The sequence below is a fragment of the Ranitomeya variabilis genome, chromosome 2 (assembly GCF_051348905.1).
Source record: "Ranitomeya variabilis isolate aRanVar5 chromosome 2, aRanVar5.hap1, whole genome shotgun sequence".
NCBI lineage: Eukaryota > Metazoa > Chordata > Amphibia > Anura > Dendrobatidae > Ranitomeya > Ranitomeya variabilis.
Window position 1 is genome coordinate 883248923 of NC_135233.1, and position 25245 is coordinate 883274167.

Here is a 25245-nt window from a genome sequence, read left to right on the forward strand (position 1 = left end):
ATTTAGTTAAAGAAAAAGTGGATATATTGCATAAAAGATGGGTGAGGAAGGCGTATCATGCGACATTTTCGGCCTATGCTAGAGGGGTGTCAATTCTTGTGCACACAAGCGTACCGTTCGAGGAGGTGGTGGTAGATAGTGATGGACAGTATGTATTCCTGGTGTGTAAAATATTTGCTAGACTGTTGTGTGTTGTGTCGGTGTATATTCCTCCACCATACTCGGGGAAAAAATTACAGGAAATCCTAAATATATCTGGCAGGTGGGGAGGAGTTCCATTGCTCATAATAGGAGACGTTAACAATATTATTAATGATCACTGGGATAAGGGGCAGCATGCTTTGTTGAGGAAGGAAGGGAATGAGACAGCGTTTGGTAGTTATTTGAAAGAAGTGGCATGGAAAGATTTATGGAGAGTTCGTAATATTGACACATTGTTTCTCCTGTTATTCAGCGACATATGGCTCTTTATCTCGTATTGATTTGGCCCTGGGTAATGAAGGAATGGATAGGTTGGTGCAGGAGGTGGATTATATGCCTAGAGTAGTGTCGGACATTAGTCCGTTGGTAGTAACACTGCAAATTGAAGGCCCTGGGGAGATGGCTAAGCTGGGTTGGAAAATTAACCCCTTCTGGTTACAACTTCTTGACATGGGAAAGATAGGGGAAGAGATAAAGGAATTCTTTAAAATTAATGATGGTAGTGCAGCGAAGCATGTGGTTTGGGATACCATGAAGGCATATTTGAGGGGGATATTATTTAAAGAGATATCTAGGCACAAGTCACAAACAAGGGAATCTGATAAAGCTGTATTGGAGGAACTGAGGGTAGCGGAGGCTGCATTGAGTGATCTGCGCTCACAAGACACCATAAATCGTATGAAGATGGCTCAGGAGGAGGTAAACAAATTACACTTACGCAAAGCAGAGAGGGCGAGAACTTTCCAAAGAGAGGCCTTTTACGCGGAAGGAGAGAAGGTGGGTCACCTGCTCTCGGTGGTGGCGTCTGCGCAGCGTGACTCGGCACATGTACATGCCCTGGAGTTAAGGCCCCGTCTCACATAGCGAGATCGCTAGCGAGATCGCTGCTGAGTCACTAGTTTTGTGACGCAACAGCGACCTCAGTAGCGATCTCGCTATGTGTGACACGTACCAGCGATCAGTTCCCTGCTGCGAGATCGCTGGTCGTGTCGGAATGGCCTGGACCGTTTTTTGGTCGTTGAGGTCCCGCTGACATCGCTGAATCGGTGTGTGTGACACCGATCCAGCGATGTCTTCACTGGTAACCAGGGTAAACATCGGGTTACTAAGCGCAGGGCCGCGCTTAGTAACCCGATGTTTACACCCTGGTTACCAGCGTAAATGTAAAAAAAAAAAACACTACATACTCACCATCTGATGTCCGTCAGGTCCCTTGCCGTCTGCTTCCTGCTCTCACTGTACGGCGGCTCAGTCAGAGCAGGAAGCAGACGGCAAGGGACCTGACGGACACCGAAAGGCGAGTATGTACTGTTTGTTTTTTTTGGTAACCAGGGTAAACATCGGGTTACTAAGCGCGGCCTTGCGCTTAGTAACCCGATGTTTACCCTGGTTACCCGGGTGCTGCAGTAGGACTTCGGCATAGTTGAAGGCAGTTTCAACGATGCCGAAGTCGTTCCCCTGATCGTTGGTCGCTGGAGAGAGCTGTCTGTGTGACAGCTCCCCAGCGACCACACAACGACTTACCAACGATCACGGCCAGGTCGTATCGCTGGTCGTGATCGTTGGTAAATCGCTATGTGAGACGGGGCCTTTAGAGAGTGGTAGTATTGTAACACAGGGGGCCCAAATCTTGGAAGGATTTAAGGGATTTTATAGCAAATTATATTCATTACAAATAGGGCAGGGAGAAAGAAATTGACAGTTTTCTGGAGGAGGCAAATTTGCCTAGACTAGATGCTGAGGATAGAGACTGGTTAGATAGGCCGCTTACGGTGGAGGAGTTGGAGGGTGCCTTGAGGTCCATGGCGGGGGAGAAGGCTCCGGTGGCTGCCGGAATTCCTGTAGAACTCTATGGTGTCCTTACTGAGGAATTGCTAACTCAGTTATTGGGGGTCTTTGAGGAGTCGCTGGAGAGGGGAATATTACCTCCTTCTATGAGGGAGGCCATTATTGTGGTCATCCCTAAACCTGACAAAAATCCGCGGCTGCCGGAGTCATATAGACCAATATCACTCCTAACAGCAGATGTTAAGATTTTGGCTAAAGCCTTGGCGAACAGACTGATCCGGGTGATAGAAAAAGTGGTTCACTCGGACCAATCGGGCTTTATGCCTAATAAATCCACTACCGTCAACTTGAGAAGGCTATTTCTCAATATGCAAATACCGACAGATAATGTTGGCAGGAGGGTGGTGGTTTCCCTCGATGCACATAAGGCCTTCGATAGTATAGAATGGCAATACTTGTGGTCGGTGCTGAGTCGCTGTGGGTTTGGGCCAGTCTGTGTGTCCTGGGTGAGACTCCTAATACTCCTCTCCAGTGGCTAAAATCAAAGTGAACAATGCGCTGTCAGACAGCTTTCAACTGTTTCGAGGTACACGACAGGGGTGCCCGTTGTCCCTGTTGCTGTTTGCCATAGCGGTGGAACCACTGGCAGCGGCTATTAGAAGGTCACAGATAGTGAAGGGGTTTGTGTATGGGAAAATGGAAGAAAAAGTTGCTCTGTATGCTGATGACATCTTGCTTTTTCTTGAGGGCCCTGGGGAACCTTTAAGGAATGTAATATCATTAATTGAAAGATTCGGGCAAATTTCAGGGTTAATTATCAATTGGGATAAATCGAGTGTTTTACAGGTGGATAGAGAAATGGATTGTACGAGGGAGGTGGAAGAAGACACAAAATTAAGGGTGGTTTCACAATTTAATTATCTAGGGATCCATGTAACTCTCCCCTTAACAAGATTTGAGGAGCTTAATCTTGAGCCATTAATAACTAAATTACGCGCCAAAATCTCAGCTTGGAGTAAGCTGCATTTGTCGGTGGTGGGTAGAGTAAATCTCCTCAAGATGGTTGTGATGCCTCAGATTTTGTATATTTTGCATAATTCTCCGGTATGGATCCCACTGAGCAGATTTCGTAGACTAAGATCATTATTCGGAGAGTTGGTGTGGGGTAGGAAGAGTCCAAGAATTAGGCAGGAGATACTGCAGAGACCTAAAGACGAAGGGGGGCTTGCCCTACCTAACCCCTGGTTATATTTTTTGTCTGTGCAGAGCCAACATCTTAGGGGATGGGGGAAAGGGCTCGAGAAGGGACAGGGTCATAGCAGTCTGGTATATATTATTGGAATATGGCCCTTGAGCCGGGGTCTAGAAGCAGGACTCTTTAAGAAATTGGGGACTTGTCTTCACACCATAAATTTAATTCATAAGGTATGGCAGACGCTTAAACGAATCAGGGAGGTTGTGAGATTCACTGAGTTTTCACCTATTTGGGATAACTCCTCTTTTCAAGAATTCAATCATATGGAAGGAATGGGAGAGTGGAGGGAAAAAGGCATTGGGTTGATAGGTCAATTGATTCATAACGGGAGTCTTAAATCTTATGATATGCTGCAGCAGGAATTTCAGTTCCCAGGGCTAAATTTATATCAATATAGACGGGTTCAGCATGCATTCCAGGCACAAAAAAGGAGAGGGCCTATAGCGATACAGACGGATCTCATGTTGGACTTTATATTAAACTAGCTGAAGAGCCCGGCGTTGCCTGGGCATAGTAAATATCTGTGGTTAGTTATAGCACCTCACTTCTCTTATTTTCCCATCACGCCTCTCATTTTCCCCATCACATCTTTCATTTTCCCCCTCACATCTCTCATTTTCTCCCTCACACCTCTCATTTTCCCCCTCACTCCTCTCATTCCCCCCTAACACTTGTCATTTCGACCTCACATCTGTCATTTTCCGATCACTCCACTATTTTCCCTCACACCTCTCATTTTCACCTCAGTATATACATGTTTGTCATTTCCCTTATATATAGTATACACCTGTATGTCATCTCCTGTATATAGTATATACCTGTATGTCATCTCCCCTGTATATAGTATATACCTGCTGTGTGTCATCTCCCCTGTATATAGTATATACCTGTATGTCATCTCCTCCTATATATAGTATATACCTGTATGTAATCTCCTCCTGTATATAGTATATACCTGTGTGTCATCTCACCTATATATAGTATATATCTGTGTCATCTCCTCCTATACATAGCATATACCTGTATGTCATCTCCTCCTGTATATACTATATACCTGTAGGTAATCTGCTCCTGTATATAGTATATACCTGTGTGTCATCTCCTCCTGTATATAGTATGTACCTGTATGTCATCTCCTCCTCTATGTAGTATATACCTGTGTGTCATCTCTCCTGTATATAGTATATATCTGTGTGTCATCTCCTCCTGTATATAGTATATACCTGTGTGTCATCTCCCCTGTAAATAGTATATACCTGTGTGTCATCTCCTCCTGTATATAGTATATATCTGTATGTCATCTCCTCCTGTATTAGACCTCGTTTACACGTTATTTGGTCAGTATTTTTACCTCAATATTTGTAAGCTAAATTGGCAGCCTGATAAATCCCCAGCCAACAGTAAGCCCACCCCCTGGCAGTATATATTAGCTCCCACATACACATAATAGACTGGTCATGTGACTGACAGCTGCCGGATTCCTATATGGTACATTTGTTGCTCTTGTAGTTTGTCTGCTTATTAATCAGATTTTTATTTTTGAAGGATAATACCAGACTTGTGTGTGTTTTAGGGCGAGTTTCGTGGGTCAAGTTGTGTGTGTTGAGTTGCGTGTGGCGACATGCATGTAGCGACTTTTGTGAGATGAGTTTTGTGTGGCGACATGCTTGTAGCAACTTTTTGTGTGTCGAGTTGCATGTGACAGGTTAGTGTAGCAAGTTGTGTGCAAGTTTTGCACACGGCGAGTTTTGCGCGTGGCGAGTTTTATGTGTGGTGCCTTTTGAGTATGTGCAAGTTTTGTGTGAGGCAACTTTTGCATGTGTTGCAACTTTTGTGCATGTGGCAATTTTTCCGCGTGTGCAAGTTTTGCGTGTGGCGAGTTTTCCATGAGGTGAGTTTTGCACGTGTGGCGAGTTTTGCATGTGGAGAGTTTTGAGCGTGGCGAGTTTTGAGCGGCGACTTTTGTGTTTCGACTTTTATGTGGCGAGGTTGGTGTATGTGTGGTGAAATGTGCGCTGAGGGTGTTATATGTGTTCGAGCACGTGGTACTGTGTGGCGCATTTTGTGTGTGTGTTCATATCCCCGTGGTGGTGTGGTGATTATCCCATGTCGGGGCCCCACCTTAGCAACTGTACAGTATATACTCTTTGGCGCCATCGCTCTCATTCTTTAAGTCCCCCTTGTTCACATCTGGCAGCTGTTAATTTGCCTCCAACACTTTTCCTTTCATTTTTTCCCCATTATGTAGATAGGGGCAAAATTGTTTGGTGAATTGGAAAGCGCGGGGTTAAAATTTCACCTCACAACATAGCCTATGACGCTCTCGGGGTCCAGACGTGTGACTGTGCAAAATTTTGTGGCTGTAGCTGCGACGGTTCAGATGCCAATCCCGGACATACACACATACAGCTTTATATATTAGATAACAATGGAACAAAGGGGGCAATATCGGAAGTGTACGGGGATCTGCTACACACTTTTCTAGTAGATCACCCTATTAAGGCCAGAGCGAAGTGGGAGGCTGAACTGGGGGAAATAGACGATGATAGATGGGAGTCTATTTTAGAATACGTACCCAAGTTGTCGATGAGTGAACCTGGGAGATTGTCGCAACTGTATGTGATAAATAGGGCCTATAGGACACCTGACATGTTATTTAAAGCTGGGTTGAGATCTGATTCTGGGTGCCCTAGATGCTCCCAGTCTCAGGCGGGTATACTGCACATGCTATGGCTTTGTCCCAGACTATTTTCGTATTGGGTTGTAGTGCTGAACCAAATTGGGGTGATTTATGGGTGTTCGATTCCCAGGGATCCGGTGGTTTGTGTACTTGGGTATGTGGAGGAAATCTTGGCCGACGAAACTGCAAAAATGGCAATTGCTAGATTACTGTTCATTGCGAGGAAAGTGATTGCAAGATATTGGATTAGAGAGCAACCTCCAACCAGACGAGAGTTTATTGCGCAAGCGAATCATATTGTCCAGCTCGAAAAAAGTATATATAATAAGAGGAATAGGATGGGGGTTTTTCAAAAGCTATGGCAGCCATGGCTGGATGGGAATAATTGAGGGACTGTGGTAAACGATGCTAATGGTCTAACATGTATGTAATGTTTAATATCTTCTTTCCAAGAGTATTGTATGGTCGGTGTTGGTCTTCAGAGGGGAGGGGAGGGGTTATTTTCTTGTTAATCAAAAACAGAAATGTACTTTGTTATATGAGTGGATACCATTTATTATGCTCAATAAAAATCTATCTGATTTAAAAAAAATGAAAAGAAAACCCAATACCTCTCTCCTCAGGTGTCAGCTCTTCATCTTCTTCTTCACTACTTTCTTCTTGTGCCATGTACTTAGGATCTTTTCCCTCTGCTGCTTCCAATCTAAAGGCAAAATAACCGTTTACAACCTACTTGTAAAAGCATTATACTACAATTTTCACCAGAATTAAAATAAAACAAAAAATTACGTCACTGTCTAACAGACATTGGTTTTAGAAAGGGGGATCTTTCACCAGATTTCACAATACAGACAAACATTATTAGACAGATCATAGATAGTGTTGAGCCATACCGTCCGATACTTGAAAGTATCGGTATCGGAAAGTATCGGCCGATACCGGCAAAGTATCGGATCTGATCCGATACCCGATACCAATACAAGTCAATGGGACTCAAGTATCGGAAGGTATCCTGATGGTTCCCAGGGTCTGAAGGAGAGGAAACTCTTCTTCAGGCCCTGGGATCCATATTAATGTGTAAAATAAAGAATTAAAATAAAAAATATTGATATACTCACCTCTCCGACGCAGCCTGGACCTTACCGCTGTGAACCGGCAGCCTTCTTTGCTTAAAATGAGCACGTTCAGCACCTTCCATGACGTCACGGCTTCTGATTGGTCGCGTGCCGCTCATGTGACCGCCACGCGACCAATCAGAAGCCGTGACGTCATCCCTCATGTCCTAAATTCCTAGAAGGGAATTTAGGACCTGAGGGATGACGTCGCGACTTGTGATTGGTCGCGTGGCGGTCACATGAGCGGCACGCGACCAATCAGAAGCCGTGACGTCATGGAAGGTGCTGAACGCGCTCATTTTAAACAAAGAAGGCTGCCGGTTACCAGCGGTGATGTCCAGGGGCCTCCGGACAGGTGAGTATATCAATATTTTTTATTTTAATTCTTTATTTTACACATTCATATGGATCCCAGGGCCTGAAGGAGAGTTTCCTCTCCTTCAGACCCTGGGAACCATACACTGGAAACTTCCGATTCCCGATACCACAAAAGTATCGGATCTCGGTATCTGAATTCCGATACAGCAAATATCGGCCGATACCCGATACTTGCGGTATCGGAATGCTCAACACTAATCATAGACCTTATGAGGTTGCTGTATTCACTTTGAAAATCCATGTCAGAATGGCTTTATAATCTTAATATATCCAGATCACAAGTCCAACAGTAGAAGGAAATAGCAGGAGTCTAATTCTATTCAGTTTTCACCCAGCCTGACTGACGGCTGCAGCTTGTACTGAGCAGAGTGAGATGTCAGCAGGAGGAACACTAAGGAACTGCAGCTTAGGCTAGGTGGTCAGAGATGGAGTAAGACTGTCAGGAAAGATTACACTACCACTCTGTAATTGATTTTCAAAGTAAATACACCAGCCTCATTAGACAAACATATTTACTAATGTTTGCAATTTGTATTGTGAAATTTAGTGACAAACCTTAATATTGAATCAATTTTTTTTTTTTAAATAATTAGAAATTATATAATCATTTATTTTTAAAACACTAAAATTACCTGGAGTAAAGCTATATTTTTTTCCTCATGTACTGGGCGCTGCCATTTTTATTTGTTGGTGTGCAAGTGTCAGCCCCAGAACATAAGAAAGTCTCTGGTCAGTGTCTGACCTCCATCTCATATGCTACGACTGCATCAGCTGTGAACTGGGCATGTTTGGCGCCATTTTATTGTAGCCCAGCGCTATGTTCTGAGCAGCAATTTTCCTCCATCACTGCTACTTTTGTTCAGTGGTGACAGCAGGTGCTAGCAATAGGATTGCAGCTGTGTTAGAAAAAGTCAGCCTGCCTACCATTGTACTACTAATGCCAGGCTACTCACCACTAAAATAATTCCCCGCCACAGCCCTTGTGCCCGGACTAACTGCTGTGAACACATAGCAGGACTGCGTATGAGAGCTTTTGCCGCTATTTACACTGTTCAAAGCTCAGCAGTCAAATCAGTCATCACTGCTGCTCTCAAAACTGACTGAGCTCTGCTATATCAGTGTGATGGCTGCCCCCGCAAAATGCAGATGACAAGAGGACTGTCACTGGCTATTGCTTTCTGCACATTCGCCTTTAATATACAGCACATAGTAGCCAGTGACAAAGTCATCTCTCCTGCTGCGCTTTGCAGAGACAGCAGTCACACTGACATAGCAGAGCTCAGTCGCTATACAGTGTAAAGGGCAGAGAAGCCATGATGATTTTACTTGCACTCCGCAGCAAGTAAATGATGGAGTACAAATACATTATATGTATGTGAATATATACAGTGGCATGTAAAGGTTTGGGCACCCCGGTCAAAACTTGAAGATGAAATGATCTCTAAAAGGCCTAAAAGTTAAAGATGACATTTCCTTTGTATTTTAGGTAAAAAAAAATAAATCTATTTTTGTCCCCATCTTTTACATTTTAAAAATTACAAAAAAGGAAAATGAGCAGATGCAAACGTTTGGGCAAGTTTAGTACCTAGTAGCACCCTCTTTTGAAAATATCACAGCTTGTAAACGCTTTTTATAGCCAGCCAAGAGACTTTCAATTCTTGTTAGAGGGATTACTCAGTCTAGCCTCATACCCTGATGCAGCCAGTCAAGCTGGCGAAACATGTTGGGGAGGCATAGGAGTTAATTTTGTTAGCAAGTTAGCAGTGTATAAACAAATCTGAATAAGGATATAGGTAGCGGCCGCACCATTCCTGCAGATCAAATGAATAATACTATCAGACACCAGATAAAAAAAATGCAACTGACTAGATGACTTCACAATATTTATAAATTCATAATATTCTGGTGATTAATACTCATTAACCTAGAGATTTTAATTGGCCTTTATTAGTTCAATAAAAGTTATGTTTTATTATAATCTTTAGTTAGGGTTTAGTCGCCATTTGGCAAAATGTAATTAATGAGCTTACCCTATGCTGGTTACTGAACAGCGATTGCTGTGTATCATGTCACATTGGTAGACCCTGAGGTGCAGAACAGCAGAAATCCCCCCCCCCACCCATAAGTGGCCTTATTATAAAAACTACACACACCCCCCCCCCAATGAATTCATCCTAGGGGTGCAGTGATCATATTGACACGTGGCTCAATTTTATACAATTAGGCAGTGAAGAAATAATAAATTACATTTTTAACACTCAAGTTTTTCATTTTTTGTAAGGCCTGATAGGAGGAATTTTTATAACAAACTATGATGTCCATTTTTCCTGAGTGCACCAAAAAATGTAATTGGGAAATACTTTTCAGGCACAGTGCAAAGCTCAGGAGGGAAGGAGCGCCATATTATAGTGCAGATTTTACTGTTATGGCTTGTGGGTGCTATGACCCAATGGGACAGACCCTGAGATACCAGAACAGTAGAATCCACTATAAGTGACCTCATTTTACAAAATACACCTCTCAGTGAATTCATCTAGGGGTGCAGTGATCATATTGACACCACAGACGTGTCACAGAAATTTAGACCATTGGGCAGTGAAGAAAAAAAATAAAAATAAAAATAATAATGAATAGCATCTTTACCAGCAAAATTTTGTTTTAGCCCAGGATTTTACATTTTTACAAGGGTAAATGGGTAAAAATGGCACCAAAATTTGTCCCACAATTTCAGCTGAAAGTAGAAATACCCCATATGTGGCTGTACAGTGCTGCTTAGCCACGCGGCGAGACTCGGGGGCACAGATTTTCCTAGAATACTTTGGAGACTCCACATACAGAGCCCCCAAGTGCTAGAAGAACAGAATCCCCCATCAAGTGACCCCATTTTGGACATCATACCCTTTTGAGCATTTATCTACAGGTGTAGTGATGATTTTCACTGTTTTCCAGAAATAATTAACAGTGGATGTGGATGAGTGAAAATTGCAAACTGCCATTGTAGAGACCAGTACGTTACACCCAGCTTGTGCTTTTGGAGACAAAAACCCATAAACTAGGAGGGCTCCTATAGCAACAGAAATGCCAAACAAATGGAGGCTAAATGTGGTTTAGGCACAGTGGGGCTCAAAAGGGAGGAGGCATTTGGATTTGCGAGTGCAAAATTTGCTGAACTTCTTTTGGGTGGCGAGGAGCCACTTCGTTTTCCAGAGTCTTTGTACTACAAGCAACATGGAAGACCCCTATATTTCCATTAAGAATGACAGACTTGAGTGGGGACTTGTTTTTTTCATTAATTTGAAGCTTTTGTTGGGAACATTTTACATAACGTTTTGGATCACATTTATCCTGCACTCTACTCTGAGCACTTACGGTACTTTTGGGTTTCAATCTAAATCTCCAAGTGACGTGATTCATATGAAACCCCGGAGGGATCCTGTCAAAGATGTTGCCATCTTTTCAGTTAGCCATTAAAAGGTATCAACCACTGAGGACTCTCAATTCTAAATATTTTTCTATCTACTGGCTAACACGGTACAAAGATAAACATCTTTCCTATATCAGGGCTACCACTGGGAAGTTTTGTCATTAGATTGTATTTAGACAAAATCACCATCTGGAGTTACTCATTGTTTTAGTAAATAAAAATGGCAGCTCCAGATTGGCGATATGTGCGCTGTAACTACTTGTGTGTGACTGCCGATAATGATTAAAATATTTTATCTGAAGTTTATGGTGGACACTAAAGTTGTAACATCCTACAGGATGCACGCTATTCAGCTTCAAAGCAGACCTAGTAGATCACCAGTAACACTTACTTTTGAGCCAAGACATCAGCTGTTAAGGCTTCATTACACTCTGAATCACTCATGGCTCCTTCATCATCGTCATCATCGCCAACCATCCTGTATTGAAAAAATACATAAATAATGAAAAAAATAGATTAACCGTTAAAACAGTTTTAATGACAGAATAAATGTGCTCATGCTAAAGACCTCTAGAGATGACAGCTGGCCATGCAATATTACCTGTCAAACCAGGCTGACAATGTGCTGTGCCATTCACACAACAATGTATTATAATACACCCAGTATCTAAATAGTTAACTGTACAATCCATCTTTGCTTAAGGACAACTTGTGGCCTTCCATCAGTAAAAAACTCTAAATTATCCAAATAAAGTGCACAATTCTCCATTTATTACAGTATTGCACTGACGAATACTTATTTCGGCATATTCAGCATGGTCCATCTCTAAGATACATCACATTAGTTCTCGAGTAGCATACACCTGAAAACCTTCTTGTACAGTCCATTACTTATCTACCACAACATAGGCGATAGGCACCTGATCGCAGGGGAATCCCACCATACAAAATGTTAAAGAGGTGTACCCAGATTCACAACTGTGCACCCATCAGCACCACAAAAAAGCAGCCCCCACTTCATTCAAACAGAGGGCATTGGGCCCTCATTAGGATTGCTGTGGGTGCCAGTGGGGGTGTAGTCTCAGAGCGATCAGACACTTATCCATATACATCTCCATGACCTTTTAATAACCAGTAAAGAACCCGGCACACTTCTCATTGAACATTATATATTAACCCCTTCACGACATGCGCTGTACTAGTATTGCGCATGTCGTGTCTCCCCCTTTGATGTGGGCTCAGGCGCTGAGCCCACATCAAAGCCGCGACATTATCAGCTATATTGTACAGCTGACATGCGAGTGCAAAAGCGGCGAGTGGAATCGAGATCCACCCGCCGTTATTAACCAGGTAAATGCTGCTGTCAAACACTGACAGCGGCATTTAACTAGCGCTTCCGGCCATCGGGACGGAAATGCGCGCATCGCTGACCCCCGTCACATGATCGGGGGTTAGCGATGAGTCGGCATGACAACCAGAGGTCTCCTTGAGACCTCTATGGTTGTTGATGCTGGATTGCTATGAGCACCACCTTGTGGCCGGCGCTCATAGCAATGCAGGAATTCAGCTACATAGGAGCGATCTGAGGATTGCTCCTATGTAGCAGAGCCGATCGAATTGCACCAGCTTCTAGCCTCCTGTGGTGGCTATTGAAGCATGGCAAAAGAGGAAAAAAAAAAAATAAGAAGTTTAAATCACCCCCCTTTCGCCCCATTCAAAAAAAAAAAAAAAAAATCAAACATACACATATTTGGAATCGCTGCGTTCACAATCGCCCGATCTATCAATAATAATAAAAAAAAAAAGGATTAACCTGATCGCTAAATGGCGTAGCGAGAAAAAAAATTCCAAACGCCAGAATTACGTTTTTTGGTCGCTGCGACATTGCATTAAAATGCAATAACGAGCGATCAAAAGAACGTATCTGCACTAATATGGTATAATTAAAAACGTCAGCTCAGGGCGCAAAAAATAAGCCCTCACCCGACCCGAGATCCCGAAAAATTGAGACGCTACGTGTATCGGAATATTTTTTCCTTTTTTTTTTTTTTTTTTTTTTTTAACCCCTTTACCCCCAAGGGTGGTTTGCACGTTAATGACCGGGCCAATTTTTACAATTCTGACCACTGTCCCTTTATGAAGTTATAACTCTGGAACGCTTCAACGGTGATTCTGACTTTGTTTTCTCGTGACATATTGTACTTCATGGTAGTGGTAACATTTCTTCGATATTACCTGCGTTTATTTGTGAAAAAAATGGAACTTTGGCGAAAATTTCGCAATTTTCCAACTTTTGAATTTTTATACAATTAAATCACAGAGATATGTCACACAAAATACTAAATAAGTAACATTTTCCACATGTCTACTTTACATCAGCACAATTTTGGAACCAACATTTTTTTTTTGTTAGGGAGTTAAGGGTTAAAAGTTGACCAGCTATTTCTCATTTTTACAACACCATTTTTTTTTTAGGGACCACATCTCATTTGAAGTCATTTTGAGGGGTCTATATGACAGAAAATACCCAAGTGTGACACCATTCTAAAAACTGCACCCCTCAAGGTGCTCAAAACCACATTCAAGAAGTTTATTAACCCTTCAGGTGTTTCACAGGAATTTTTGGAATGTTTAAATAAAAATGAACATTTAACTTTTTTACACAAAAAACTAACTTCAACTCCAATTTGTTTTATTTTACCAAGGGTAACAGGAGAAAATGGACCCCAAAAATTGTTGTACAATTTGTACTGAGTACGCCGATACCCCATATGTGGGGGTAAACCACTGTTTGGGTGCATGGCAGAGCGCGGAAGGGAAGGAGCGCCATTTGACTTTTCACTGCAAAATTGACTGGAATTGAGATGGGACGCCATGTTGGGTTTGGAGAGCCCCTGATGTGCCTAAACATTGAAACCCCCCACAAGTGACACCATTTTGGAAAGTAGACCCCCTAAGGAACTTATCTAGATGTGTGGTGAGAACTTTGAACCCCCAAGTGTTTCACTACAGTTTATAACGCAGAGACGTGAAAATAAAAAATATTTTTTTTTTCCACAAAAATTATTTTTTAGCCCCCAGTTTTGTATTTTCCCAAGGGTAACAGGAGAAATTGGACCCCAAAAGTTGTTGTCCAATGTGTCCTGAGTACGCTGATACCCCATATGTTGGGGTAAACCCCTGTTTGTGCGCATGGCAGAGCTCGGAAGGGAAGGAGCACTGTTTTACTTTTTCAACGCAGAATTGGCTGGAATTGAGATCGGACGCAATGTCGCATTTGGAGAGCCCCTGATGTGCCTAAACAGTGGAAACCCCCAATTCTAACTGAAACCCTAATCCAAACACACCCCTAACCCTAATCCCAACCGTAAATGTAATCCAAACCCCAAACCTAACTTTAGCCCCAACCCTAACCCTAACTGTAGCCCTAACCCTAGCCCCAACCCTAACCCTAACTGTAGCCCTAACCCTAGCCCCAACCCTAACCCTAATGGGAAAATGGAAATAAATACATTTTTTTAATTTTTTAATTTTCTGTAACTAAGGGGGTGACGAAGGGGGGTTTGATTTACTATTTATAGCGGGTTTTTTAGCGGATTTTTATGATTGGCAGCCGTCACACACTAAAAGACGCTTTTTATTGCAAAAAATGTTTTTTGCATTACCACATTTTGAGTGCTATAATTTTTCCATATTTTGGTCCACAGAGTCATGTGAGGTCTTGTTTTTTGCGGGACAAGTTGACATTTTTATTGGTAACATTTTCGGGAACGTGACATTTTTTGATCGCTTTTTATTCCTATTTTTGTGAGGCAGAATGACCAAAAACCAGCTATTCATGAATTTTTTTTGGGGGGCGTTTATACAGTTCCGCGTTTGGTAAAATGGATAAAGCAGTTTTATTCTTCGGGTCAGTACGATTACAGCGATACCTCATTTGTATCATTTTTTTATGTTTTGGCGCTTTTATACGATAAAAACTATTTTATAGAAAAATAATTATTTTGGCATCGCTTTATTCTGAGGACTATAACTTTTTTTATTTTTTCGCTGATGATGGGCATACATTAAGCATCCCATCATTTTTAATGCATTTCGCAATTTTTGTGCACATATTGCGTTTTTTTCCGCGATAAAAATGCATCGCGGAAAAAACGCAGCATGTTCATTAATTTTGTGGATTTCCCGCTATTTAATGCATTGGTAACCTCCGGAAAAAAACAAGAAAAATCCACGCAAAAAACGCGAGCAAAACGCATGCGGATTTCCTGCGGTTTTTGTCAGGAAATTTCTGCAAAGATTCCTGATGTGTGCACATAGCGTTAGGCACAAAAAAAGGTTCTCCCATGCTACAAAATTCTCATGTGGCAAGCTATTCATGCAGGTCGCATGTGCACAAGGTTCTGTCTGAAAATGCAGACTACTAATAACATATGAACTACTACCTATGACATGAATATTACCTGTGGTAGGGAGTACTCGGTTCATCAATTTTCATTAAGCCATAGTCCTTATCGGTAGGATGATAAGTGGCAAGAATATTCATCTCATCCCACTTCTGTGACTTCTTACTGCAGAAGAAAGAGTGCAAAATATATATATATATATAATTATGGTTTTGAATTTTATATATAAAAAAAAGCAGCACTTAAGGAAAAAAGAATGGCTACGGGTCACAAAATATTTCTAGTGTAAGCGAAAAATTATGTCAGTCACCAAAAATAAAATACCGTATATACTCGAGTATAAGCCGACCCGAGTATAAGCCGACCCCCCTAATTTTGCCACAAAAAACTGGGAAAACTTATTGACTCGAGTATAAGCCTAGGGTGGAAAATGCAGCAGCTACCGGTGAATTTCAAAAATAAAAATAGATGCTCCATACCGTTCATTATGGCCCCATAGCTGTGCCATATAGTGCTCTGCACCGTTCATTATTGCCCCATAGCTGTGCCATATAGTGCTCTGCACCGTTCATTATTGCCCCATAGCTGTGCCATATAGTGCTCTGCGCCGTTCATTATTTTCCCATAGCTGTGCCATATAGTGCTCTGCACCGTTGCCCATAGCTGTGCCATATAGTGCTCTGCACCGTTCATAATTGCCCCATAGCTGTGCCATATAGTGCTCTGCGCCGTTCATTATTTCCCCATAGCTGTGCCATATAGTGCTCTGCGCCGTTCATTATTGCCCCATAGCTGTGCCATATAGTGCTCTGCACCGTTCATAATTGCCCCATAGCTGTGCCATATAGTGCTCTGCACCGTTCATTATTGCCCCATAGCTGTGCCATATAGTGCTCTGCGCCGTTCATTATTTCCCCATAGCTGTGCCATATAGTGCTCTGTACCGTTTATTATTGCCCCATAGCTGTGCCATATAGTGCTCTGCACCGTTCATAATTGCCCCATAGCTGTGCCATATAGTGCTCTGCGCCGTTCATTATTTCCCCATAGCTGTGCCATATAGTGCTCTGCACCGTTCATTATTGCCCCATAGCTGTGCCATTGAGTGCTCTGCACCGTTCATAATTGCCCCATAGCTGTGCCATATAGTGCTCTGCACCGTTCATTATTGCCCCATAGCTGTGCCATATAGTGCTCTGCACCGTTCCTTATTGCCCCATAGCTGTGCCATATAGTGCTCTGCACCGTTCATTATTGCCCCATAGCTGTGCCATATAGTGCTCTGCACCGTTCAGAATTGCCCCATAGATGTGCCATAGAAAGCTGTGCTGCTGCTGCAATAAAAAAAACAAAACACATACTCACCTCTCTTGCTTGCAGCTCCTCAGCGTCCCGTCCCGGCGTCTCTCCGCACTGACTGATCAGGCAGAGGGCGGCGCGCACACTATATGCATCATCGCGCCTTCTGACCTGCAGTCAGTGCGGAGAGAGAGACGCCGGGAAGATGGAGCGGCGCCCGGCGTGTGGAACGCGGACAGGTGAATATGACATACTTACCTGCTCCCGGCGTCCCGCTCCTTCCCCCGGACAGCTGGTCTTCGGTGCCGCAGCTCTTCCTCTGTCAGCGGTCACCGGCACCGCTGATTAGAGAAATGAATAGGCGGCTCCGCCCCTATGGGAGTGGAGTCCATAGTCATTTCTCTAATGAGCGGTCCCACGTGACCGCTGAACAGGGGAAGAGCTGCGGCACCCGGAGACCGTGGGACAGGCAGGGGGAGCGCCAGGAGCCCCGGAAGCAGGTAAGTATGCCTCAGCGCCCTCTCCCCCTCACCCGCCGACCGTGACTCGAGTATAAGCCGAGAGGGGCACTTTCAGCCCAAAAATTTGGGCTGAAAATCTCGGCTTATACCCGAGTATATACGGTAATACTTCTAAATAACGAAAGCATAATGTGAAGAAACTTCGAACATGGCTTATCAATTATGTATGGCTGAATCAGAGCAGCTAATGGAGGCCATTCCATAGATGGCTCTGTAATATCTCACCCATTCACATTACAGAGCGCAAGAGCCATAAGGGTATGTGCACACGTTGCGGATTTTGTTGCGGATTGGCCGCTGCAGATTTGCAGCAGTTTTCCCTGAGTTTACAGTACTATGTAAACCTATGGAAAACAAAATCCGCAGTGCACATGCTGCGGAAAAAAAAACATGCGGAAACTTTGTTTATTCCGCCAATTCTTTGTGCGGATTCCGCAGCGGTTTACACCTGCTCCTCAATAAGAATCCGCAAGTGTAAAACCGCAAGTGGAATCCGCACAAAAATTGCGGCAAATCCGCGGGTAATCCGCAGTGCGGTTTACCTGCGGATTTGCCAAAATCAGTCCGGAAAAATGTGCACCACATTCCGTAACGTGTGCATGTTGCCTAAAGACTTGGCACCAAGTCTGATAAACGCCATTGTTTATTTAGTTTAGAAACTAAGTATGGGCCACAATTACAAAATCTTAACCTACTTTATAATTCTATTCACTAAACATAAGGTATGGTAATACAGTGTTCACATCTACAGCCGCTTCTCACAAAATTTGAATATTATCAAAAAGTTATTTCAGTTCTTCAATACAAAATATTGTTTCTTTAGCAATGGACCTTTTGTGGCTTACCCTCCTTGCGGAGAGTGTTAATGACTGCCTTCTGGACATTTGTCAAGTCGCAGTCTTCCCCATGATTGTGGAGCCTACTGAAACTGACTTTTTAAAAGCTTAGGAAGCCTTTGCAGGTTTTTTTGTTAATTATTCTAATTTACTGAGATAATGACTTTAGGGTTTTCATTGGTTGCAACCCATAATCATCAACATTAACAGAAACAAACACTTGAAATAGATCAGTGTCTGTAATGACAGTATATATCAGGGGTGGGGAATCTTTTTTTCTGCGAAGGGACATTTGGATATTTATACCATCCTTTGGGGGCCGTACAAATTCTGCCCACAAAGTACATCCTGACTCTGGCACTGGTTTCAGGAAGTAATCTTTCATTGCATGCCCTACAGTGTTCAGTAGTGAACACTGCATGTGTGTGCTAACAGAGCAAGAAGAAAGTAATGAGCTTGTTGTAATCAAAATACAGCTCCCTGCCCAAGAATGTGGTCCCTGAGAATCTCCTCGGAGGCCTGATAAAAGGTCATCGAGGGCCGTAAATGGCCCTGGGGCCTGAGGTTCCCCACCCCTGGTCTATATAATATACGAGTTTCACTTTTTGTATTTTAGAACTGAAATAAATTAACTTTTTAATGATATTCTAATTTTGTGAGAAGCACTTGCATGTATGGATTCAAAGCATCATGACGTCGGGCCTTTCAATGACACCGCCATGATCAGCAGATCAAAGGACTATGGTGCTTAGCATTAGATGAAAGATGGCAATCTGTGCCTAGTCCTGCTGATCAGCCCAATTCAAATGACAAACACCTGAAAACTGTGTATGAGGAGATCAGTATAGCTCTAAAAAAGCATCTGCTAGTGTTTGCCAGTGCCATACCCGATACATTTGTGCATCAGTAATAATCCTGTGCACCGGGGCAGAGTGATAGTATCTATAGCAGCGATGGGAATGGTTTTGGCAACTGGAATGATCCTCTATGTAGTTCAGAAAACATACCGATGATAGAACTAATGTAAGCCGCTCTTATCAGGCTAGGGTTACATGGCAACAGGAGGATTGTGGTGTCGCAATCTAGTAATTGTCACCAGGGTTGCGCTGCAGCATGGGACCTACTGTGATCAACTGCAAAAAATCCGACACTGTTGGATTTATGACCGCATGCAACTTTAACTGCATAGGCTTTATTCTACATTGCATGGTTGACTTACAAATCGCATGTAACCTGTGCCAAAGTATCCTTACAAGTGCTTGAAGAGAAAGGACAAGTTAGAAGATTATTCTCAAAATTGTGGTAAGAGACAAATTACTCATCACTACGGGGTCTTACCCTCTGGGATCCCAAGAACAAGGTCATGGAATCTGACTCTGTAAATCCCCATCTTAAATAGAGTGGAAGTGTGTATGCTCGATCTCCAGTCCACTGTGTCTATGAGACTGCCAGAAACAGCCGAGTGTTGTACAGGGTGGGCCATTTATATGGATACACCTAAGTAAATTGGGAATGGTTGGTGATATCAACTTCCTGTTTGTGGCACATTAGTATATGCGAGGGGGGAAACTCTTAAAGATGGGTGGTGACGGTGGCGGCCATTTTGAAGTCGGCCATTTTGGATGTATCTTTATAAATGGCCCACCCAGGCGTTTCCATATAAATAGCCCACCCTGTACTCCCACAGACATCGGATGGAGAAAAAGGTAGGATGCTCGACCTTGGTTTCAACTAAGATGGAACTTTGTGACCTGGTTTCAGAGTTTAAAGCCCTGTTCTCCAGATCACTGAGGTTCTCAGCAGTTAGACCCCCAGAAATCAGTAAATGAATACCTTATCCCATATATAGGGCATAGCTTGATATTTTGGGAATAACTCTGTAAGAGGCAAAAGCTGTCATGTAATATTGCAACATCAGAGGAATTAATCTGCAAAACTCGATCCTCCTGTGCCAATAACTTACATGTCACCACAACCATCAGGACTATGCGTTCTAGGGGCATGCTTCATAACAATGATCAGGGTGTTTTCAGGTGGTAGGGAAACTTCACTAGTGACATCCATTGTCCCATCCCCGATATTCCCTGGGGGCACATTGTGTCCACCATTAACATACAATATAAAGGAATATGGGGCAGGAGAAATTGTAAATAGCAATCACTAACGCTTCAGGGAGATTTTAAGTTTTCAAATAGGGGGTTTGGATAATAGAAAAGGTACACAGTTCTGCAATATACTTGTGTTATGGGTGATGTGATTAAAAATTTGTCATCACTGCACAAAAGTAAGGAGATAACCGCATCATTCAGGAGTGAGTCTACAGGAAGACCAAATGTACTTCTCTCTGTGCGATTCCTCATTACCAAAGAGATGCTAAGTAGGTAACATTTGCTGCATCCAAAGCGCTGCCTTCTATTGAACGCAGGTGAATCCGCATGTGTTCACTGAACTGTGCAGATGTACTGCGTCCAATACATTGTATGGGTGAAACTTCTCTTGTGGAGAATTGCCACACTGCGGTCTGGAAAGCTGCACCGCATGTCCGTCTCCGCGGGTCATCCGCAGAGGTCTCTGGACACATCGTGGGTATAAGATTTTAAGAAATCCAATCCACTATGCTGTAACATCTGTATGCTGCACAAGTACACAGCACCCAATCCTCAGTGCTTAAAGGGAACCTGTCACCTGAATTTGGCGGGACAGGTTTGCGGTCATATGGGCGGGGTTTTCGGGTGTTTGATTCACCCTTTCCTTACCCGCTGGCTGCATGCTGGCCGCAATATTGGATTGAAGTTCATTCTCTGTCCTCCGGAGACAGTACACGCCAGCGCAAGCCAATATTGCCTTGCGCTGGCGTGTACTCTGGAGGACAGAGAATGAACTTCAATCCAATATTGCGGCCAGCATGCAGCCAGAGGGTAAGGAAAGGGTGAATCAAATACCCGAAAACCCCGCCCCTATGACCCAAAACCGGTCCCGCCAAATTCAGGTGACAGGTTCCCTTTAATGGTCGTGTGCACCTACCCTAAGGAGAAGGTAACATTCACTGCCCCTCTGCAGACTGGCCGTCTCCAGCCCAGGGACATCAGAATGGCACAATGAAATTGCAATGTCATATCTATAATAAACTGATTCCAAAGCAATCCATGGATGTCTGTTACCAGGGGATATTATGGTTTCTTTCACTAGGATTTCTGCCTTTGGGAAAGCACAGAAGTGTAATATTGACCTGAATTATGGATATTTCAATCATGTTTGGTCTGTGGTGAAAAAATGCTTGGGAACAATGCTGCTGTATTATTCCACTAGGAGCGTCGTATGGGAAAATAGGACACGACAGAAGGATGTCCTGCAGCCGTTATTCCTTGCATATAATTAGCCACGCTCGCTCACCTGACAAGGAGGAGGGGTCTGGATGGGACCCTTTAAAATATCTCATCATGGTCAAACCTGGGAGCCACAACCAAGACTGCAGATATTCCCAAATGACACTGGGTCTCCTCCGCTCCCTTCTAATTAGTAAGAGGTCTCTTTATTGTATCCCTTTTGTGTGTCCTGCTTTCTATAGTTCTGTTTTGTTGGAAGCACTGTACCAATTGTAAATTAAATAAAAATGTAAATGGGACGTCCAGGTGAGAGACAAGAGCCGACATTCACCCTGACTCCAGATAGCGGACTGGTCAGTACACGGTGCGCACACTGTCAGGATTCTCTGATATTCCCGGTCACGGACATTGTGCGACTTGTGCTCCATTGCCGACTACTCATCTGACTTTCCTCACATCTATTGAGGGAGGCTGAATGTGATCCTACATACACTGGGCGATGCCAGGGAAGCGTGGCAGCGAGCAGTGCAGTAATAGTCACAAAGTGACTGCAGGGTTATGTCCAAACTCAGATGACCCCTTGTATGTTCATTTCTGCTATAAAACGCCCCCACAACCTCTGGCCGTGGTACCCGGGGAACGCCGTGTGATAAGGGTTCCCATCCGGTGTCAGTATGGCTGTGTGAGCCGGCTGTGGGGGGCACCCATCCCTACAGGTGAGGGGAGGAGTGGGGTCCTCTTTACAGCTGCATATAGGTCCCCTGTGCCAGTGTGGGACATCTCACAGGTTATGATCTCTGCTTGCTGACGTTGCTCCCAAGTCTGCCATGGTCACGTGATGAGCACAGCTGTTGTAACCTGGCTATGTGCGATCACAGACTATTACCCACTGGCAGTGCCCAGGAAAAGTTCTCACTGACTGACAGCAAGCGGAGATCTAGAAAATCCTGCTGACTGGATACAGAAAGTGCTGAGGAGGCGGAATAACTCCACTCCTCCGTGATAAACGGCGAGTACTGGCTGATGGCGAGCACCATGTACACCAACGCTGACAGTCACCCCGGCTGCTGCCCCGTGCGGTACCGCAGCACTCCCACCTCTGGTCGTCCTCTCTGTCCCGACTCAGCTCCGCCTTGCTCAGCACACGGACGCCGGCGGCTGCGGAGCTCTTGTTCTTCAGAATGCCTTTAATGGGCCTGTGTGTTTGCTCCTCCATTCTCCGTGCGGAGCTGCGTCCCGGTGTGAGAACACGCCCAGCCAGCACCGGCCGCGCTTCACCCTGTCACCGCCCGCAACGTCATCAGCAGCGTCTCTACTGACGTCACTTCCGACGTTGGAGCGGAAATGTTGTAGCCCCGCCTACCGCGCTTTGTAGTTCCTATGGAAACCATACTTAGGCGCGAAAGAGTTTTTTGTGCTTGTTTGGAAGTAGTGCAGCGGCGGCAGCCCTGTGTGAGGCGAGCAGGAAACCCCCAGGAGCAGGAGCACGAGCACGAGCACAGCCCTGTGTGAGCAGGAAACTCCCAGGAGCACGAGCACGAGCACAGCCCTGTGTGAGCAGGGAACCCCCAGGAGCAGGACCACAGCCCTGAGTGAGCAGGAAACCCCCAGGAGCAGGAACACAGCCCTGTGTGAGCAGGAACCCCCCCCCAGGAGCAGGAGCACAGCCCTGTGTGAGCAGGAAACCCCCAGGAGCAGGAGCACAGCCCTGTGTGAGCAGGAAAGGAGCAGGAGCACAGCCCTGTGTGAGCAGGAACCCCCCCCAGGAGCAGGAGCACAGCCCTGTGTGAGCAGGAAACCCCCAGGAGCAGGAGCACAGCCCTGTGTGAGCAGGAAACCCCCAGGAGCACAGCCCTGTGTGAGCAGGAACCCCCCCCCCAGGAGCAGGAGCACAGCCCTGTGTGAGCAGGAAACCCCCAGGAGCAGGAGCACAGCCCTGTGTGAGCAGGGAACCCCCAGGAGCAGGAGCACAGCCCTGTGTGAGCAGGAAACCCCCAGGAGCACAGCCCTGTGTGAGCAGGAACCCCCCCCCAGGAGCACAGCCCTGTGTGAGCAGGAAACTCCCAGGAGAACGAGCACAGCCCTGTGTGAGCAGGGAACCCCCAGGAGCAGGAACACAGCCCTGTGTGAGCAGGAAACCCCCAGCAGCAGCACGGACCTGTGTGAGCAGGGAACTCTCAGGAGCACAGCCCTGTGTGAGCAGGAAACCCCAGGAGCACAGCCCTGTGTGAGCAGGGAACCCCCAGGAGCGCAGCCCTGTGTGAGCAGGGAACCCCCAGGAGCGCAGCCCTGTGTGAGCAGGAAACCCCCAGGAGCACAGCCCTGTGTGAGCAGGAAACCCCCAGGAGCACAGCCCTGTGTGAGCAGGAAACCCCCAGGAGCACAGCCCTGTGTGAGCAGGAAACCCCCAGGAGCACAGCCCTGTGTGAGCAGGAAACCCCCAGGAGCACAGCCCTGTGTGAGCAGGAAACCCCCAGGAGCACAGCCCTGTGTGAGCAGGAAACCCCCAGGAGCACAGCCCTGTGTGAGCAGGAAACCCCCAAGGAGCACAGCCCTGTGTGAGCAGGGAACCCCCAGGAGCACAGCCCTGTGTGAGCAGGAAACCCCCAGGAGCACAGCCCTGTGTGAGCAGGAAACCCCCAGCAGCAGCATGGACCTGTGTGAGCAGGGAACTCTCAGGAGCAGGAGCACAGCCCTGTGTGAGTAGGAAACCCCCAGGAGCACAGCCCTGTGTGAGCAGGGAACTCCCAGGAGCACAGCCCTGTGTGAGCAGGAAACCCCCAGGAGCAGGAGCACAGCCCTGTGTGAGCAGGAAACCCCCAGGAGCACAGCCCTGTGTGAGCAGGAAACCCCCAGCAGCACAGCCCTGTGTGAGCAGAGAACTCCCAGGAGCACAGCCCTGTGTGAGCAGGGAACCCGCAGGAGCACAGCCCTGTGTGAGCAGGGAACCTGCAGGAGCACAGCCCTGTGTGAGCAGGGAACCCGCAGGAGCACAGCCCTGTATGAGCAGGGAACCCCCAGGAGCACAGCCCTGTGTGAGCAGGAAACCCCCAGCAGCAGCACGGACCTGTGTGAGTAGGGAACTCGCAGGAGCACAGCCCTGTGTGAGCAGGAGACCCCCAGGAGCACAGCCCTGTGTGAGCAGGGAACTCCCAGGAGCACAGCCCTGTGTGAGCAGGAAACCCCCCAGGAGCACAGCCCTGTGTGAGCAGGGAACCCCCAGGAGCACAGCCCTGTGTGAGCAGGGAACCCCCAGGAGCACAGCCCTGTGTGAGCAGGGAACCCCCAGGAGAAGGAGCACAGCCCTGTGTGAGCAGGAAACCCCCAGGAGCACAGCCCTGTGTGAGCAGGGAACCCCCAGGAGCAGGAGCACAGCCCTGTGTGAGCAGGGAACCCCCAGGAGCACAGCCCTGTGTGAGCAGGAAACCCCGCAGGAGCACAACCCTGTGTGAGCAGGAAACCCGCAGGAGCACAGCCCTGTGTGAGCAGGAAACCCCCAGGAGCACAGCCCTGTGTGAGCAGGAAACCCCCAGGAGCACAGCCCTGTGTGAGCAGGAAACCCCCAGGAGCACAGCCCTGTGTGAGCAGGAAACCCCCAGGAGCACAGCCCTGTGTGAGCAGGGAACCCCCAGGAGAAGGAACACAGCCCTGTGTGAGCAGGGAACCCCCCAAGAGCAGGAGCTCAGCCCTGTGTGAGCAGGAAACCTCCAGGAGCACAGCCCTGTGTGAGCAGGGAACCCGCAGGAGCACAGCCCTGTGTGAGCAGGAAACCCCCAGCAGCAGCACGGACCTGTGTGAGCAGGGAACTCTCAGGAGCACAGCCCTGTGTGAGCAGGGAACCCCCAGGAGCACAGCCCTGTGTGAGCAGGGAACCCCCAGGAGCACAGCCCTGTGTGAGCAGGGAACCCCCAGGAGCACAGCCCTGTGTGAGCAGGGAACCCCCAGGAGCACAGCCCTGTGTGAGCAGGAAACCCCCAGGAGCAGGAGCACAGCCCTGTGTGAGCAGGGAACTCCCA

At 45.9% G+C, this 25245-nt stretch overlaps 1 protein-coding gene across 1 annotated transcript in view; it reads right to left on the bottom strand.

The window, feature by feature from the left end:
• Positions 1–22539, bottom strand: part of PPP1R2 (protein phosphatase 1 regulatory inhibitor subunit 2) — a 36697-nt gene extending 14158 nt beyond the window's left edge. The window contains exons 1-4 of the mRNA XM_077290368.1: positions 22327–22539; positions 15305–15412; positions 11233–11319; positions 6536–6627 (exon numbers count right to left, since the gene is read on the bottom strand). Coding sequence (XP_077146483.1) covers positions 6536–6627; positions 11233–11319; positions 15305–15412; positions 22327–22445 — 406 coding nt within the window. The 5' untranslated portion in view covers positions 22446–22539. The remainder of the gene's footprint in view (positions 1–6535; positions 6628–11232; positions 11320–15304; positions 15413–22326) is intronic.
• Between the last annotated feature and the right edge of the window lie 2706 nt (positions 22540–25245).